The sequence below is a fragment of the Somniosus microcephalus genome, chromosome 11 (assembly GCF_052327205.1).
Source record: "Somniosus microcephalus isolate GS21.2 chromosome 11, FLI_Smic_1.0, whole genome shotgun sequence".
In the NCBI taxonomy this organism is placed as follows: Eukaryota; Metazoa; Chordata; class Chondrichthyes; order Squaliformes; family Somniosidae; genus Somniosus; species Somniosus microcephalus.
This window is the reverse complement of record NC_140997.1, coordinates 174,735,915-174,756,409: the sequence shown is the minus strand read 5'-3', so window position 1 is coordinate 174,756,409 and position 20,495 is coordinate 174,735,915. Positions and strand designations below refer to the sequence as shown.

Genomic DNA, 20,495 nt, shown 5'->3' with positions numbered 1-20,495 from the left:
ATTGTTTGTATACATTGATTTAATTACATCATATGTTTTTCCCCCTACCCCGCTTTCTCTCCCTCTCTCTCCCCCCCAGTCTCTCTCTCTCTCTCTCTCCCCCCAGTCTCTCTCTCTCTCTCTCTCTCTCCCAGTCTCCCCCAGTCTCTCTCTCTCTCTCCCCCCGTCTCTCTCTCTCCCCCCCAGTCTCTCTCTCTCCCCCCCAGTCTCTCTCTCTCTCCCCCCCAGTCTCTCTCTCTCCCCCACCCCCAGTCTCTCTCTCGCTCTCCCCCAGTCTCTCTCTCTCTCTCTCTCCCCCCTGTCTCTCTCTCCCCCGTCTCTCTCTCTCCCCCCCAGTCTCTCTCTCTCTCCCCCAGTCTCTCTCTCCCCCCCCAGTCTCTCTCTCTCTCCCCCCCCAGTCTCTCTCTCTCCCCCCCCACCAGACTCTCTCTCGCTCTCTCTCTCCCCCAGTCTCTCTCTCTCCCCCAGTCTCTCTCTCTCTCTCCCCCCCCAGTCTCTCTCTCTCTCTCCCCCCCCAAGTCTCTCTCTCTCCCCCCCAGTCTCTCTCTCTCTCTCTCTCTCTCCCCCCAGTCTCTCTCTCTCTCTCTCTCTCTCTCTCCCCAGTCTCTCTCTCTCTCTCTCCCCCCCAGTCTCTCTCTCCCCCCGTCTCTCTCTTCTACCCCCAGTCTCTCGCTCTCTTCCCCCCAGTCTCTCTCTCTCCCCACCGTCTCTCTCTACTCCCTCCAGTCTCTCTCTCTCTCTCTCTCTCTTCCAACAACAACATGCCCTCAAAAAACCCTCGGCACCGCCGGGCACTCCAGCTAGTCTATCATAAAAGTGTCAACATTTGCCTGCAGTATCTGTTACACCCATCGTCTTCACTGTGATGGGGTTTTGAATGTTAAATGTCACTTAAAATAAGCAGCTAAAACAACAGCTTCTACATAGTGCACATAAAGTTCATAGTAAAAAAAACTGAAAAAGACTGATTGAGCTCATGCAACCCTAGCAACCAAGTGCTGCTGTGGAACAACCTAGGTTTCTGAGCCTTTGTTGTTTTAGCCAGCATCCATGTTGATATCGGTAAGAAAGAGCTAAGTAGGAACTTTTGAAATTAAATTTAAGAGTTTCTTTTATATTTTGCCCTTGAACCTACCCCGCCCCCACTACCCCCCTCTGTGGCTGCCACTTTCTTAGGGTGTGCTCAAGCTCATTGGTTCTTGGTGCAGCATAATTCTCCTTGGGTCCCAGAAATCTCTGTCTCATTCAGCCTTGCATAGACAACAGTGCCCCACTCATCTGCCCTCCCCCCCCAGCCACATTTTTGATATATACATAAATGACCTGGATATTGGGCAACAGAGTAGAATTTCTAAATTTGCCGATAATACCAATCGACTGCAACGGGACGTAGAAAGGCTAGCAGAATGGGCAGACAAGTGGCAGATGGAATTGAATACAGAGAAGTGTGAGGTGATGCATTTTGGCAGAAGGTACAGGGAGAGGCAATATACACTTAATGACACAGTTTTAAAGAGTGTGCTAGGACAGAGGTACCTGGGAGTTAATGTGCATAGGTCCCTGAAGGTGGCAGGACATATTGAGAGAGTGGTTAGCAAAGCATATGGGATCTTGGGCTTCATAAATAGAGGTATTAAGTACAAAAGTAGAGAAGTTATGCTGAACCTTTATAAAGTGCTGGTTAGGCCACAACTGCAGTATTGCGTCCCGTTCCGGTCACCACACTTTACGAAGGATGTGAAAGCCCTAGAGAGGGTGCAGAGGAGATTTACCAGAATGGTTCCGGGGATGGGGGATCTTAGCTACAGGTTGGAGAAGCTGGATTTGTTTTCATTAGGGCAAAGGAGGTTGAGGGGTGATTTGATAGAGGTGTACAACATCATGACGGGTTTGGATAGGCTAGACGGGGAAAGGCTGTTCCCACTAGTTGATGGTACAAGGACTAGGGGACACAGATTTAAGGTTTTGGGCAAGAGGTACAGAGTGGATGCGAGGAAAAACTTTTTTATGCAGTGAGTGGTGGGGACCTGGAATTCGCTGCTGATGGAAGTGGTGGAAGCGGAGACACTCAGGCCGGAATTTTGCCGGCGCTCAGAGTGCGGGTTTGGAGGCGGGACCACTGTCAAAATCACTAAGACTGACAGAGGGTAGGAAACCCGCTGTCAACCCACCTCCAATCAATCTTCCCAAGTGTCAGGTCCCCTATTTGTGCATGGACCCAACATCTAGCAGCCGGAAGAGGATTATAGCCACTTAACTGCCTGTTAACAGTTACTTGATAGTTGTTAACAGGCTCTTTTTCAATTTTGCCGCTTCTGCCTCAGGGTTCCCAACGTCCAGACACCATGCCAGGTAAGTGTGGCGTGTTGTGAGTCTGCTGTAATGTTCCTGCATTGATGACAGCTGCAGAAGTGGTGTGAAGGATCCAATGGTGCACTGGTGAGTTTCAGAGGTAAGAAAATGTGGGGAAAATCATTTTTAATGCATTTACACTTTGTTGTAGGTAACCAGTTTTGAATTGGATGTCTAGTCCCACCTCATTGGGAGAACCTCTCTCACCAGTGACAGATTGCTTCTGTAACCTCACCTGCAGCTGCCATCTGTCCTAGCCTAAGGAGGGAGTCACTGGAGAGCCTGGGGGCAAGAGCTCACCTTTGTACAGTGATTGTCAGTGTTTGCAGCACATCAATGCTGTCAAACACTGAGAAATGAGCTGTCAAAAAAGAATTGTGTGTGGTTCCTTTAAGGAACCTGGCAGATGACGCGTCATCAAATGACGTCATCTGACCGGCTTCCTCTTAATTGCCCGGCAAGCCTGCAGGGCAGGCTTAACAAGGTCAATCAGCGTAAAATCACGTCCGTGGGCCGGATGCAGTTGGGGGTGGGACTGGAACCCTGAAACCAGCTGACCCGCATCCAATGACAAAATCGCGGCCTCGATGTTTTCAAGGGAGACTGGATAGGCACTTAAGGGAAATAACCTTACAGGGCTACGGGGATAGAGCGGGGGAATGGGACTGACTGGACTGCTCTACAGAGAGCCGGCATGGGCTCGATGGGCCGATTGGGTCAATTTGGCTTATACTCGCTGGAGTTTAGAAGAATGAGAGGGGATCTCATTGAAACTTATAAAATTCTAACAGGACTAGACAGACTAGATGCAGGAAGGACGTTCCCGATGGCCGGGGAGTCCAGAACCAGGGGTTACAGTCTAAGGATAAGGGGTAGGCCATATAGGGCAGAAATGAGGAGGAATTTCTTCACCCAGAGAGTGGTGAACCTGTGGAATTCTCTACCACAGAAGGCAGTAGAGGCCAATTCATTAAATATATTCAAGAAGGAGTTGGATATATTTCTTAAGGTTAAAGGGATCAAGGGGTATGGGGAGAAAGCAGGGACCGGGTACTGAATTTGGATGATCAGCCATGATCGCATTGAATGGCGGAGCAGGCTCGAGAGGCCGAATGGCCTACTCCTGCTCCTATCTTCTATGTTTCTATGAATGGGCTCCTTCTGTGCTGTATGACTCTATGACATTCCTGCATTTTCTTTCCCCCAATGGCTGAATATTCCTCACGCTCCCTGCCTCCCCCCTTCCTCCATGACTGCAATTACCTTCCTCTCTCCCCTTGACCAACACTGGCTGCATAATCCCACACCCATTCCTACACCCCTCCCTCTACCCACTAGCAGTAATTCATGGCCATGTAAACTGGCAGACTGCCTCCCTCCAACTGACCAGATTTTGCCAGTCCTGCCTTGGTACAGAGTGCCAAGCTGCCTCCTCTGTACTATGCTGCACTTTGGCCTTGGTTCCTCCCCTCACTAAGCAGAATCTTGTAGCCCCTTCTTTCCTTTCCCCTCTTCTTTTCCCTGTCCCACAATTTGCATCCCCCCATCTCATTCCCTATCCTCAACTTCTGTTTCCCTCTCCTGCTTTCCCCCTTTCCTCTCTGGCCTCTCTCAACCTATACCCTCTCACTCCCTCCCCACCTATTTTCTTCCCATCTGCCTCCTCCCCCTCCCCACCTTGGTCCAATTATTCCCCCATGCTCTAATCCGGCTTGCTTTTTGTCTAGACTCCCCATGGGTAAGATTCAACTTCAGTGGGGGTGCAAAACGGGCGGTAGCAGATCAGCTGCCCATTATACAACCTGCCCGATATTCCATTCCATTGACTTCAATGGAAAAGAAAATTGGGCGTGGGGTGTAAAAGGCAGTTGATCTGCTACTGCCCATTTTGTGCCTTTGCTGAAGTTGAACTTTACACCGCCAACTTCCCCCCCGCCGCCCGCCCGCCATGTGCAACGCCACAGGAGATTAACTAGTGCTATTTAATTTTTATCTTGTGCGTTTAAGCAACATGTTGCAGATTGGAGTTAAATATGAGGAGCTTAGCAGTACTGAGAGTGGGTATGTATGGATATAACAACAGTTATGGGGAGTTCTGGGCTTTGGTAGCCTTCTGGTGACTCTGGAGCACAGCAATACTGTGGAGGAGGAAACCCTGGTTTTGGTAGCATGGGAGGGAGGGAGATTTGGGGTTTGATTAAGTGGATGATATTTGGGGGTTTGTAGTGGGGCAGTCCCTAGATTTGGCAGAATGGAAGGGGGGAGTTTGAGAGCATGTGGGAGGAGGAGTACCAGAGTGGGTGGAAGGGCCTGGGGAGATTTAGAAAGTGCAAGCATACTTAAAAGTTTTTATAATACTAGCAGATTGCCTGTGGAATTGCTCATGACAAGTCAGAGGATACAATGTTTTAAAACAATGTCTTAAGGGTAAATTTTCCAATTACATCATTGAAAAATTCATCTTTAGTGATCACTCATCATCCTATAATATATGTCTCAAAACATGTTGCAAAGTTAGTCATATGATTAAGTAATTACACCGTCACTGGTGTAGTATCAAGATCAAGAGTGTGTCTTTTACACTGTGGAAGATTATTCAACATACAATAACTGGTGCAAAACTCAATTTATATCACAACCACAGATTTTAACAAAATATTACTATCAATAGTTTAGGTTTACTGTTGCACTTTTCAGGAACACCATTTTCAAAGGCAGCGCTAAACTGTTTTAGTTGGCTATATCTGATTATTTTTATTCTTGCAGATCATTTTAAGCTAACAATGCACTCTTACAAATATATGATACCCATTCTGTAAATAAAGCTTTAAAATCATAAAGTGGCTATTTTACTGTATCTGATTTGTTATCTATTATTTGTATCTGCTGGAGAGCCCAGAACTAGGGGGGCATAGTTGCAGGATAAAGGGGTCGGCCATTTAGGACTGAGATGAGGAGGAATTTCATCACTCAGAGGGTTGTGAATCTTTGGAATTCTCTACCCCAGCGAGTTGTGGATGCTCAGTCACTGAGTATATTCAAGGCTGAGATCAATAGATTTTTGGACTCTAAAGGAATGAAGGGATATGGGGATCGGGCAGGATAGTGGATTTGAGGTCGAGGATCAGCCATGATCTTACTGAATGGCGAAGCAAGCTCAAGGGGACATATGACCTACTCCTGCTCCTACTTCTTATGTTCTTATTAGATAATACTAAAATTGTTTAAAGTTTTGACTTTTTGTGGAACAGATTCTGATCCATGAAAGCAATTATGCTTCTTACTCTGCAAACATCTGTGAAAAGACTACATTTTGCATTAGCTAAACGTTCATAACATTATTTCATTAGGTTGGTTGAAATGTTGCCAAACACGAAAAAATAATGGCCTGATTAAATTTTGTTTTTTTATTTTGATGACTGGTTTCAGTTACAGATCACTCACATAATGGCATACAAAGTAAAACCTTCACACTGCTCAATCAAAACACAATAATGGCATTAATTTAATTTATGATGGAAAATCAAGAACAGTGCAGCACACATTTAAGATCATCATGATTAAATCGAGCTCCCCTGAAAGCTTAGCTGGTGTGTAGCTGAGCCATACAGACCAAGAACATCCCAAGTTTGATGTTCTCAGCAATGGCAACATACTACAAGCAGCCTCAGTCCCTTCCCTCCCCAGCGCTAATGAGAGGAAAATAAGCCATGGTTCTAGCTCCTTAAGTGCTTTCCCATAATCCTTGCTAGAAATCGCACCTGGATGAGAACAGGGTTGGGCTCAGCTATGATTCCTCCAACAAATAACCTTCAAACATTCCCTGTCAAGGTTCACACATGAATGGGTGTGGAAGCAAAAGGTGACTGAACCATACCTGAGCAAAGAGTCAATGCCTTCATTAGCAGAGCGAAATTGGCACAGAAAATTGCTGAGAAAAAAATGCTAAAAATACAAAACCTCTGATTAAATCACTTCCACTTTAGATCATCTTTTTACAGACAAAACCATTCCTATTCACAGTAATGTAATTCATTGTACCATTGTCACATGCACGAGGTAAAATCACAATGAAAGGCTATTTAAAAAAAAAATTCATTGCTTTTCTTCCCATTGCACAATTACCTTATAAGTTAAAAATTAATTGGGAGAAATGTATAATCAGTTTGCAGCAGGACAAATATGATAGTATCAATGCAGATTGTGACCCATTATATTATAGGTAGTATGGAAAGTTAGTGAGTGCACTGACATACTTATTCACTGTGAAAAGTGCTAGAATATGATTTATGCCAATGATTACCAACACAGTGAGTTCCTTACGCTAATCAGCTATCAGGAGGGAAGCACGGAGCCAAAAGCTTTACGGTCAGATCAAAGGAAAGCGGGAGTTACCTCAGCTGCTCTTGCATACCTCCTAGAGGTACAATCAGAAGTAGTACCAGCAAACAAAAAAATGGCCAAGGTAGTTAGCAGCACCATTTCAATATGTTATTTACAAAACTGCCTGCTGAAGACCATTCGATCAGCTGTGATTTTCTCCTCTCCTTGCTAGAAAAAAGTGAAGAGCTTTACATGTCCTCAGAATGTCCCAAAGTGCTCCACAGCCAATTACTGTCATTGATTTTTCAACTGTAGTCACTATTGCGTTGTAGGCAAACACAATAGCCAGCTTGCCCCTAGCAAGGTCCAGTAAACAGCAAGGAGGTGAATTTTTAGTTACTGATTTGGTGTTGTTGGTTGAGGAAGGGATGTTAGCCAAGTCACTGGAAGAGCTCCCTGTTCTTCTTCGAAAAAGTATAATGGGATCTTTTATATCTATACAACTAGGCACACAGGGCCTTGAATCTGAAAGGACAGCATCATTGAGAATGAAGCACTCCCTCAGTACTGCACTGGTGTCAATCTAGATTCTCACTGGGAATTTCCTAAGAGGCTGACCCAATCGGCTGCGTAATTTCAGCAGAACCCTTGTTGACGCGCATTTCTGGGGTTTATTCCGATCTTCCACAGAAGCTACAGTAACCAATCAGGAGAACCCCAAGCAAATTCCTGAGCTGTGTGACCAAGTCCTGGAGTGAGGCTTGAGCTCAGAACCTATAAAGCACTGATTCATCCTGCAGCATGTTTCCAAAGGTGCTGGCTGGCCCTTCCAGTGCCTCACAGAAGTGGTCATTCTTCCTGTGTGAGTTTAGATAGTGTCAGCTGGCTACATCACTGTGTGGCGGAGGAGGGCGCACAGCCAAACACAATTCTTTGCTCACCTAACATCCATATGTGTGTATTTTCCCATAGGAGTCACTAGATCATGATTAGGAGTAAAAACTCTATAGTCAGGAAACTCCTGAGCTGTACCTTGCAGGTGGTGGAGTGGCTTTGGGGAATCAGAAGGTCAGCCACTTACCGTAGAATACCCTGCCTCTGATCTGCTCTAATAGCCATGGCATTTATGTGGCTGGTTGAGTTATGTTTCTGGTCAGGTGCCCCAGGATGTTGATGGTGGGGGATTCAGGGATGGTAATGCCATTGAATGTCATGGGGAGATGGTTATGCTCTCTCTTATTGGATATGGTTATTGCCTGGCAGTTGTGTGGTGCGAATGTTACTTGCCACTTATCAGCCCAAATGTGGATGTGGTCCAGGTCTGGCGGTATGGACAGCCTCATTACCTGAGGAATTGCAAATGGAACTGAACATAGTACAATCATCAGCGAACAGCCCCATTTCTGACCTCATGATAAAGGAAGGTCATTGATAAAGCAGCTGAAGCTAGCTGGGCCTAGGACGGTGCCCTGAGGAACTCCTACACCGATGTCCTTGGGCTGAGATAATTGCCCTCCAAGTACCAAAAGCATCAGCCGTTGTCACTGGTATGATTACAGTCACTGGAGAGTTCCCCCCGCCACCCCCCGAAATCCCCATTGATTTCAGTTTTACCTGGGCTCCTTGTGCTACATTTTGTTGAAAGCTGCCTTTGTGGTAAGCAAAGTCACTCTCACCTCACCTCTGGAATTCAGCTGTTGTGCCCATGTTTGCCCCAAGGCTGTAATGAAGTCTGGAGCCAAGTGGACCTGGCAGAAACCAAACTAAACAGATTATTGGTGAGTGAGTGCCGCTTGATAGCACTGTTGGCAACTCCTTCCATCATTTTGCTGATGTTTGGGAGTAGGCTAATAGGGTAGTAATTGTTTGGGTTGGATTTGTCCTGCTTCTTTGTGGACAGGACATAACCTGAGCAATTTTTCATATTGTTGGGTAGAAACTAGAGTTGTTGCTGTACTGGAACAGCTTGGCTAGGAGTCCAGCTAAGTCTGCAACACAGGCTTTCATCACTACAGCTGGGATGTTGTTAGGGCCTGTAGCCTTTGCTGTGTCCAGTGCACTCAGCCATTTCTTGATGTCATGTGGAGTAAATCTAATTGACTGAAGACTGGCAACTGATGGTGGGGGCCTCAGGTGGATGCTGAGAAGGATCTTGCTCTCGACACTTCTGGTTGAAGATGGTTGCAAACGCTTTAGCCTTGTCTTTTTCACTCACTGAACCAGTTGGATTTTTATGACAATCCGACAACTTTTATTGCTACTAGCTTTTTATTTCCAGATTTTAAAAAAACTGAATTTAAATTCTCAGACTGCCATGGTGGAATCTGAACTCACGTTCTCTGGATTATTAGTTCAGTAACCCAACAACTACACTATTGTACCCCATCAAGTGTAAATTGTGTCAAGCTACCAAACTCAGCTACACTTATGTGGGAAAGCCCTGAATAAACGTAGAGGGAGAGGAAATTGAAGGCCGATGTAGCATGCCTCCAGGCTGCTGCTTTACAGTAGCTTTGGTGGAGGCCTGCGTGCAGGTGCGTCTCTCCTTGCACCCAAGTGTTGTACGGGCTGGGAAGGAAATAGAGATTACACAGAATGTACAGCATAGAAACAGGTCATTCAACGCGACTGGTCTTTGCTGGTGTTTAAACTCCATACGAGCCTCCTCCCCACTCTACTTCATCGAACCTATCAGCATAGCAGCAGATCTAATGCATCCATCAATTTTTTTTAATTACAAAATATATTCACTTTTTTAAGATTAAGTTAAATCAAATTGTCACACAATAGTGCAGTACATTCATTATGTTGCTGAACATCTTGCCTACACAAGAACATATTTTATTTTACTATAATACTCTCAGAAACATTTGTAGTTGCACCAATTTTTTAATTGAACGCCGAGTACCAGTGCTGCTGCAAAAGCAGCAAATAAATGGTTTTGGCACTATGATACATAAAAGCAAATGCACTAAGTAGACTCCACTCCTCTGTATATCTGGTAAAGATGAAAGCCCCAATTTTAACCAAACACAGCCAGCAAAAAGGAGGTGCATTTGGGTTGGATGCCCAATTTACACCCTGCCTGATTTTATGCTGCATTTACTTCAATGAAGCCGAAAATCCAAGCTGGATGTTGTTAAGTCTCTGTGTTCTAGTTATTGTTAATAAGAATCACTGCACACAGACCACAAGAATAAATTCAACAGGTCTTTACTAGTCGAAGGTCAGGCTGAACTGCCCAATAAATCATTACACAGCACTTATATACCGGTGTGGTCACCACCGGTATTATAGTATACAGCAGCCAAGATAAAGTAGTGCATCTCTTAAAATAGTTCTCTTAAAGGTGGAACGGTTACATACACCACAATCCTCCCTTTTTAGCTTAACAGTATATATTCCCCATTTAACAGAACATAATAACATATACACACAACTTCCGAGACGGATAACGCCTTTCAGGGGTCTCTGGTTCTCGTTGCTGGGGTGACTCATCTAGTTGATCCCCTATGGATAGGACATCATCATCAGGTATATTCACTTCTGAGGTAGATGCTTCAGGTTCACTAACTTCCTCCACAGTTGTCTCTGTCGTAACCATGGGCTCGACCCTTGTTCTCGATCCCACCAGTTGGTCAGCATGACGTCGCATTACGTTTTCACCAACATCTACTGTGTACATCAGGGGTCCTTGTCTGGCCCGAATTGTTCCAGATTGCCATTTCTCGTTTTTATAGTCCCTGGCTAACACCGGTTGTCCTATTTCAAAACTCCGAGTGGGCTTGTTATTGATATGCTGGAACTGTTTGTTTTCGACTTCCCTCCGCACATTTGGTTTTAACAGGTCCAACCTGGACCGCAACCTCCTGTTATAGAACATCATGGCAGGACTTTGGTTTGTTGTTGCATGGGTGGCGTTTCGATATGCCAGTAGGAAATTGTCCACCTTGTGTTGCAGTGGAATCTGATCTTCGCTCATGGCCTTTATTGCCTTTTTGAACGTCTGTACAAACCTCTCAGCCAGCCCATTCGTAGCTGGATGATATGGGGCAGAGGTATAATGTTTCACCCCATTCTTCTTCAGGAATTTCTGGAATTCCTCTGACACGAACTGTGGTCCGTTGTCTGAACATATTTGCTCTGGCAATCCATTTCTTGCAAATATCGTTCTTAGCACCGCGATCGTCTTCTCCGAGGTAGTGGTAGTCATTTTAATCACTTCTGGCCATTTAGAATGTGCGTCCACCGCAATTAAAAACATGGAGTCCATGAATGGACCAGCAAAGTCAATATGTACACGTTGCCATGGGGTTGAAGGCCATTCCCATGGATGCAGCGGTGCAATTGGAGGTGCATTTTGGACTTTTTGGCACCCTGAGCAGCTTTTCGTCAGATCCTCTATCTGTTGGTCGATACCCAGCCACCACACATAAGCCCTAGCAAGGCTTTTCATCTTGACTCCCCCCAGATGACCTTCATGCTCTCTCTCTTAACTTAGGAGGGATAATCACCCTTGTTCCATACATCAACGTTCCCTGACAGATGGACAGCTGTTCTCGTCTTGCTGAGAATGCCGGTAACAGTGGATCACCATGGGCTGGCCATCCCTTTACTGTCAATTCGTAGACCCGGGACAGTGTCGGGTCATTCCTAGTCTCCCTTTCAATATTTGCATTGGTGACAGGTAAACATTCGATGATGGTCGAGTGAAATAACTCCACCGGGTCAACCGTCGGTGCCTCCTCCTCAGTAGGTAGTGGCAGGCGCGACAGCCCATCAGCATTACCATGCTGCTTTGTACCTTTGAATTCTATCTGATATTGATGTGCCCCTAGGAAAAGGGACCATCTCTGGAGCCTCTGTGCTGTCATCACTGAAACACCCTTCTTAGGGTTAAAAATGGATACCAACGGCTGGTGGTCTGTCAGCAGTGTAAACTTCTGGCCCTGCAGGTAATGATTAAACTTCTTTACTCCCCACACAAGGCTGAGAGCCTCCCTATCTACCTGAGCATAGTTGCGCTCAGCGGAGGTCAATGATCTGGATGCAAATGCGACTGGCCTTTCCAAGCCATTTGGCAACTTGTGTGAGAGTACTGCTCCAATACCATAAGGAGAAGCATCACAAGCTAAACGAATAGGTAGCGTTGGGTTGAAGTGAGCCAACACTTCCTCTGAGGTGATCAATGCCTTGCTTTTGCGAAAGGCCTTCTTACAGTCCTCGCTCCACTTCCATGGTACTTCTTTCTGCAAAAGAGCGTTCAGCGGGTGCAGCACCGTGGATAGATTTGGCAGAAACTTATGGTAATAGTTAATCAACCCTAGGAACGACCTCAACTGGGATACATTTTCCGGAGCGGGAGCCTTCACAACAGCTTCGATCTTGTCAGGTGACTTGTGCAGCCCCTCCTGGTCAATGACATGACCACAGTACGAGATCCGTTTCTGAAAGAACTCACATTTCTGGCGATTAACTCGAAGTCCATATTCCTTCAATCTGGTGAGCACCAGTTTCAAATTTGCAAGGTGTTCCTCATCGTCATCTCCTGTAATCAGGATATCGTCCAAGTAACATTGAGTGCTTGGAATTCCCTGTAATACCTGCTCCATGGCTCTCTGCCAAATTGCTGGAGCCGAAGCCACTCCAAAAACCAGTCTATTATATCGATACAAGCCTCTGTGTGTGTTGATTGTGAGATACTGGCGCGACTCTTCCTCAACTTCCATCTGTAAGTACGCTTGCGCCAGGTCTATCTTGGTGAAGTGTTTCCCGCCAGACAATGAAGCAAAGATATCCTCAATCCGCGGAAGCGGATATTGCACCGTGTGAAGCACCGGATTAACCGTGATCTTGAAGTCTCCACAGATGCGGACCTTCCCCGGTTCCCCTGGCTTGTTACTCGATGAACGCTTCATGACGGGAACAATGGGCGTGGCCCACTCACTCCAGTCCACCTTAGACAGTACTCCTGAACGTTCTAGCCCTTCCAGCTCAGCTTCCACAGCAGGTCGTATCGCATAAGGTACCGGTCTGGCTTTGAAAAATTTTGGGTTTGCATGTTCTGCAATCTTGATTTTTGCCGTAATTCCTCTCAGTGTTCCCAGTCCCTGTTGGAACACCTCTTTAGCCTCATCCAATATTCTGGACAATTGTTCAGGTTTGACATCTTTTTTTCCGGAATCTACCGTTATTGCTTTTAGGGAGTGCCAGTCCATATTTATTTTCCTGATCCACTCCCGTCCCAGAAGTGGTGGACCTCCCTCAGGTAGTACATATAAGTCCATTCCTTGGTGTTTTTTGCCCTTGTGTACCACCTTGACTTTTATCTTTCCGATGGGGTATACTCTTTGCCCCGTGTATGTCTGCAATACTATCTCCGTATCCCGTAGGGGAATATGTGTGAATAACCTTTTGTAATCTTGCTTATTCATGACCGTCAACGCCGATCCGGTGTCCAATCCCATCCTCGTCGCCACTGTTAAGTCTGTGTGTTCTAGTTATTGTTAATAAGAATCACTGCACACAGACCACAAGAATAAATTCAACAGGTCTTTACTAGTCGAAGGTCAGGCTGAACTGCCCAATAAATCATTACACAGCACTTATATACCGGTGTGGTCACCACCGGTATTACAGTATACAGCAGCCAAGATAAAGTAGTGCATCTCTTAAAATAGTTCTCTTAAAGGTGGAACGGTTACATACACCACAGATGTAAATCGAATGCACCTCATTCTCGTGTTGGATTAAAATCGAGGCTGTAAGCCTGGAATTTCCTGGGCTGTAGGCCTGGGAGCTGCTCTCGCTCCGCTGCCGTAACTTGACTGGAAGTGTGGCAGAAACCCCATTTACGTCACACTAGCGACAAAGTTACATTGGTGGAGTGGGCATTGGGCAGCACGGTGGCATAGTGGTTAGCACTGTTGCCTCACAGCGCCAGGGACCCGGGTTCGAATCCGGCCTCGGGTGACTGTCTGTGTGGAGTTTGCACATTTGCCCCGTGTTTGCGTGGGTTTCCTCCGGGTGCTCCGGTTTCCTCCCACAGTCCAAAGATGTGCGGGTTAGGTTGATTGGCTATGATAAATTGACCCTTAGTGTTAGTGGGGTTACGGGGATAGGGTGGGATATGTGTTGATGTAGGGGTTACGGGGATCGGGTGGGATATGTGTCGGTGCAGGCTCGATGGGCCGAAATGGCCTCTATCTGCACTGTGGGGTTTCTGTGATTTCTGTGATTCTGTGAGTGGGAGCAGCTACGGGGACTTTCTGGGGCACACACATCTTGTTTAAGTGTCAAGTTATTTAAAGAAAATTTCTGCTCATTCATTTCCATCAAGTATTTACTATTAAGTATATGGTAAGGGTCATACTCATTTAACTGTATTGTTTTGCAACGCATACATACAATGCATGTTTAAGCAGGATTAACGGCCTCTATCCTCACCTTTGCAAATGCTAACCTGCTAAACTGTTCGACTTAACACTTCATTATTCACGACGTATCAGTCATCCTTAAAGCTAAAGTACAAGTGTTTTCAAAATAACTTTTTATTAAATTTAGCATGATTACTATTAGATTATTTATTCCAAATAGCGTAACTTAATTGTGGAAAATCAGCTTTAGCTACTTAGCCCCCACACTCTGGAATTCCCTTCCTAAAGCCCTCTACATCTCCACCTCCATCTCCTATGTTAAGACTCTCCTTAAAACCAGCTATTTGACCAAGCCTTTGGTCACCCTACTAATAATTCCTTCTTTAGCTCGCCATTCATTTTTCTTTATGCCTCAGAGAAATACCTTGGGATGATTTTCTATGCTGCAAGTGTTGCATAAGTGCAAGTTATTGTTGTAAACACTTAAAACAGAATGATTCCATGATATGTATGCTTTTGATTTCTGGAATAATCCTGAAAGTAATTAGCTCCAGAGGAAAAAATTATCTGGTTTTCCTTTTGAAAATATGCAATTTTAAAATCAATAGAAATGTAGCTATCTTTGATCAATGATGGAATGGTTGTACCTCTGATCAGGATAAAAGCAAGAAAACAGAACTTAGAAACACAATGATAAAATAGGTGGTTAAGGAGAGAAAGTGCTCATGAGGTGTTTAATCCTGGGATTGGTGGGAGAGCCAAGAAAATTACAGTCTCCCTGGTCAGTCGGCCTTTTCAAGTTCTCAGCTCACACACTGTGATGCTGGAACGAACACTACAGTAATAAAGCTGCTCAAATGTCAGCTGTAGCTTTATTAATGTAATAATCTTACACAACTAAAATACACATAAAATACAAATAAAAAATGTAAATACTCTGCACAAATTTGGTCCTTCCTTCCCAATCTTCTTTTTCAAATTCTCTCTGCCCTATTTTCATTTAAACATTACTTTTTCTCAATTTAATCTAACTGTTTCTCAATTTAATCTAACCTAATCTAATGTTAATTTTTGATGCATAAAACATTCAAACCTGGAAGGAATGGAACAAAGGCAGGTAAATGAAGTTGAGGTGCAGATCAGTCATGATCTAATTGAATGACAGAACAGGCTCGAGGGGCTGAATGGCCTACTCCTGTTACTCTATTCCTGTGCAGTGCCACCGGGCAAGCAATCTCATCAGTGGCAACCTGGAGAACTATTGCACCACTCCTCTGTGCCACAATAATAACCCTATGTTTTCATGTGAGCACCTGAGCTATTGCTAGGTTTCTGCCAATGCTAAGAGTTATCCAATTATTGTGTTAACTTTGCCATCAATTTTTCCACCATTTAGTTGGGAAAGTATCTCACACCCCCTTAATACTTTCCCTGGGTAGTCCAGCTGTGATTAGAAACTAACCGTGCAGGAAAATAGATGGCATGCAAGTTATAAGAACAGTACCGTTACTGTTTAGTTGCCAACTGATGTTCACAATAACTCAAGTTACTAATGGTCTACAGTATACTTGTTACAGGTATATAATGTAGGGTGGCCAATTCACCTTTTGGAATAGCCGCTGAGTAGTTTAAGGAATGTAAACTGAGCAGTATATGCCCAATTTTTGATTGCTGCATTTAAAAAAGGATAGTGCATATGTGCAAGCGGACCCAGTTTAAATTCACACATGACAACAGACCTGCTTTGCACATGTGCACAGCTTTTTTCTTTCTGTCCCTAGCAAAACAGATTTTTATTCCTGGGGGGGGGGGGGGAATCAATATTACATTTGAACAGTCACCCGCAAACTGGCATTTTTCTTAAGCCAGTTGTAGAAAATTGGTGTAATCAGTTAAAAATAACTGTTTAATACAAATATTCATGCGTCGTTTAGAGTATCGTTTTTTTTAAATGAGAAGACAGCAAGCAATCCATCACTGATCCCAACTAGTTGCAAAATTATACATGAATGTTTTATCAAGGATCTACTTTTCAAAGGCAGCTTCATTCACAAGTCACAGAGCAACCATGACCATTTAGCAATAATAATTTTAGGCTTTATTACTGTACAACTTTAACTATAAACAAGGAAACAGAAATGTGCAAAAGATGCAGAAATTTTTTATGTAGACAAAAACCTGCAGATCCAAGATTCCTCCAATTTTAATTATACTTATTATAATAGCCTTACTTTGAGTGACATATTACCCACACAGAAGTCTCAAGCAAATTCCTAAAGCTTTCAGAACAGCAGATGTACAGATGTGAACCGCACCCCTTCCTCAGTCTGCTTATGTAATGACCAATGGCTGCTAACTCAAACATCGAAATGACTCAAAGGACAAAAAATTTATTTACATCTTCAGTAAGAGACAGTGGTGGTGGTGGTGTTTGTGGGGGGGGGGGGGGGGAGGGGGGGAGGGAGGGGCAAATTTATGACTTCATAGATTGTCCATAATCCAAAAAAGAGAAAATCTATAAAACAAGAAAAACTACTTAATTTGGGCAGAACTACCACAATCTGGTTCTAATATCTGGTGTACATAACAAACTTTTTTTGACAAGGAAAGCATTTTTTTTAATCCTTAATCTTTACTGAACTAGTACAATTGTATGCAGCAGTTGCAAAGTAATTGCATATCCATATAACCAACTTAAGTCATTAAAGATATGCTACATACTGTACAGAGGAATCATAAAGAATACATAATCACAGGCCAAATTCTGCAATGCGCAGACAAGAAGTGGAGCAGATCGATGCTGTCACATTGTTTAAACCACATTCACTTTTGAAAAAATCAGCTTTGTCCAAGTATCGACTGTACAACCCGTATGGATGGCAGCAATCTTACTGTCTTGCTATCTAAAACTAGCTTTCCTGACTGGGCATCGTGCCAACAGGGGTAGACCGCCCCTCATTGTCACTTCTATAGTGTGGCGTTTGCACCAACTGCTGTTATTCTAGGCTTCAGGAAATATTCTAACCACTGGATGGGCTCCAGTGCTGTGCAGTAATGAGTTGCAGATTTGAGCAGTTTGGTGTGCATATGCTGGGACAATACTATGGTGTGTACAGCACAGTAGTTCAAATGCTGCCTACACAAACTGAAGGAAAAGGACCCTCGACTCCCAACAGAAAAAACCTCAGACTTTGAAGAAAGGTTAGCATTCATCTCCCACCATGATCCTCATTCAGCCAGCATTCAGAAAAAGAGAAAACACTACACTATTTGACCTTAATGGGAAGCCCTTTAAACCACACAAAGATTTTACTTTAAATTATTATTAAAATGTGAAAGATGCTTTGAGATTATTTTTAAATAATCTTTTGGATTTCTGTTCATTAAGGGAGAAATACACAATAGTAAAGGCTAATGTTTAACAGTTTATATTTTGGACTCAGTTTATTTCTTAAACCCACTAACATTATACAGGAAACAATGAGCACTACTTGCAAAGATCACGTCATGACGTTTTCATCGTTGCTCATACATATCTTTTACGATCCTAAAGTATCAGACATTTTTTACCCAGTAAGAAAATTATACGAATGGAGAGTACTTTGAACAGTTGGGTACATCTCAATATACAAACAATTCTCATGTACACTAATCCAAAACATTAAATTTTGTTCCACATCCTGCTACACAGTTTGGTTTGATAGGTTTTTTTCCACACAAATGAAAAACCTCAGAGTACATAGTTCTTGCATTACCTCATGCCTACATGCAATATGTTGACTTCACTTGTTTAAACTACGCATTAAGAAGTTCATTGTGGAACCATGTGGACATAACATCTTCAACACAGCTGCACATCACATAAACCGCAATAGGTGGCAGCAACCTTCCCATGATTCCAAACAGAGCAGAATATTATTTCCACAATTTTAATGCCCCTGCTTGTGGCAGTGCTACAAAATAAAACTCTATTTTTCCACAGTACTAGTGGACTATCAGCAAGGGTCCAACGCTGTGGTTCCTAATTACCTTCTTCTTCACTCTTGATCCTGTGGCTCCCATAATTAGTTACCTGGGGCTGCAATCCAATTTGAAGTGATGACAAGAAAGTGATCCATGAAAAGTAATAAGTTAAATCCAATTTCAGTCTGCCTCTAATTAAATGCACATGGAACTAATGACTCAACCCTACCATTTCAGTGATAATGTTAATTAGCTAGGTGGGAGTCTCTTTTGCAGGATTCTATGTGTAAACCAAGTGGTAGGGGGAAGGGATGTCCATAATTACACGTGACATTTTAGGAAAATTGTTAGCAATTTACACATTTATGACCAGTCAAGTACACTTAGTTTGTCTTTTGTCCCTCCTCAAAAAAATGTTATGTGCTGCACATCAGCTTGGAGAATTGATTTACACATCTCCAGGCAATCTGGCAATGTTTTGCATTCTAATATGAAAAGCTGATAAACATTTTACACAATATCTGCTTCATAAAACCCACAAACACAGAATTTAAATTCATTTTTGTAAGCACAATATAACTGAAAACTAATGATGGCTCAGGAAGAATGATACTTTATTCACTTAAAGCAAAAGAAGCCAAGTCGGAAGTTAAAGTGGGCTCAAACCGGATCGAAATTCAGACCATCAAACCAGATTGGCCCAATTCACTCAAGAATGAATGTCCCTATACCTTTCAACAATTGCCATCTTTGCTAGTTTACTGTCAATAGCATTTTTGCAAGTCAACGCAAGAGCAATTCCTACATGTGCTAGCTTTGGTAGGCATAATTGAACTCAGTATGTCCCTTATCCCTACCATTCTGGCGGGCAGAGATGTAAAAGAATATAGCCATGGTCTGTGACAGGATATTTGCATATGTAGTCTTGTTTGAGGTGGGGAGGAGAAGGAGGGAAGTGATGTCTAACTTCAGTTTGAATTGCGCCAATCATGTGATGGCAAAGATGATGTTTTTATTGCTGGCACTCAAGTCACTTAATTTGTCTTATTTTTTTAGGTATAGATGGGCAACTGTCAGTATTGTAGGGCATTTTGTAATAACCACGTGAGGCTCTCTGCCTGCTCACGAACAGCCTGAATATTAATCCTTCAGCTGCAGAGAACCTGAAGTTTGAATCCTCTGAATTACAAACCTGATTTTAACCAAAATTCCTTCCCTAACATAAGTTATCATCACTATCAGGAGAGTTACGTAAAGATAATTTATTTTTACATATTTACATTTGCACTTCCTCCAAAGGCTTCGAAGAGTTAATCCAGTGAAAATTTTAGGGAGATCCCAAGCACAATCGCTGTTCTGTGCTGAATTACCTGATCTCAGTCAGTGCAGCAATTAGGGGGCTACCATTGGTCATAGTGCCCCTGGGTTACTTACGGGATAATCAGCCAATCACGTGACTCCTGCAGCAAAGTTTATGTGTGTGGATGTCAGTGGAGGACAGGACTGGGGTCAGTGGAGGTGCACATTGTTAGGATGAGAACAAATTTCCACACACAAACCTCAAACATCAATCATTTTTAGTTTTTCTTTTTTTTCAAAAGTATAATGGCGCATATAAATCTTTTTTTACCATGAAAATGTTGCAATCCTAGCTCAAGGTCATTATACTTAAATCCAGTTTAAGGAAATGCAGAAAACTTGTTTTTTTATGTACATTTTTAGTGCGACCAGTTAAAATAGCAAGAATGCACATTACTGAAGTACATTTCACATAATGCACATTGTGAATGAGAGACAGCAAGACAATGCAGAGAGGAGAAATCATTCATGGTATTAACAGTATGTGGATTCCTATATAAATGTCAAAGATTCAAGGTAGCATCACAGTAAATGTAGGGTGCATTTAATTATTCTTTGAATGCATTAATAAAATTGAATATTAATCATGATACCTCAGTTCAGCCTTCATAATAATCAACAACTGGTTCTGTAAGAGAATCTACCACTTGGTGTCCTCTGTAACAAAATTCCTAGTTTGACTATGAAAAGTAGTTGGTTTGATCCCTTCAAATTATTTGAATCCTGGCAAATAAGCTGAAAGATCAAAGCAGTCATATTTCATTTTCTAATCGAATTTTTAAGACATCAACACAACAAAAACACTTCTTCAGTACCTGACGTCAGGTCTAGTTAGTACAATAGCTCATTAAGAAATGACTACGTTGCGTCATTCCATTAAATATGGTATATGCCAGTCATGTCGAAGTTGTACACTTACAAATTCTTCCCACCTAAAAATGGTTCAAGTCAAAGTATATATACACACATACACTATATATTATATATCTATAAAAATACACTTACCTGTAGGGTCGGTTGCTTGTCATTTCCCTTGGGAGACTTCAACCCACTGGCTTGTTGCTGCAGCAGGAGCTGTCGTGCAACTTGAAGAGCCTACATAAAAAAAATAACATTCACCTT

At 43.2% G+C, this 20,495-nt stretch overlaps 1 protein-coding gene across 7 annotated transcripts in view; it reads right to left on the bottom strand.

Annotated features, from left to right (window-relative positions):
* Nucleotides 1–20,495, bottom strand: part of foxp1b (forkhead box P1b) — a 581,092-nt gene that overhangs the window by 161,931 nt on the left and 398,666 nt on the right. For all 7 annotated transcript variants that reach the window (XM_086001439.1, XM_086001441.1, XM_086001437.1 and 4 more), the window contains one exon: nucleotides 20,379–20,468. In XM_086001439.1, the coding sequence (XP_085857565.1) occupies nucleotides 20,379–20,468 (90 nt within the window). The remainder of the gene's footprint in view (nucleotides 1–20,378; nucleotides 20,469–20,495) is intronic.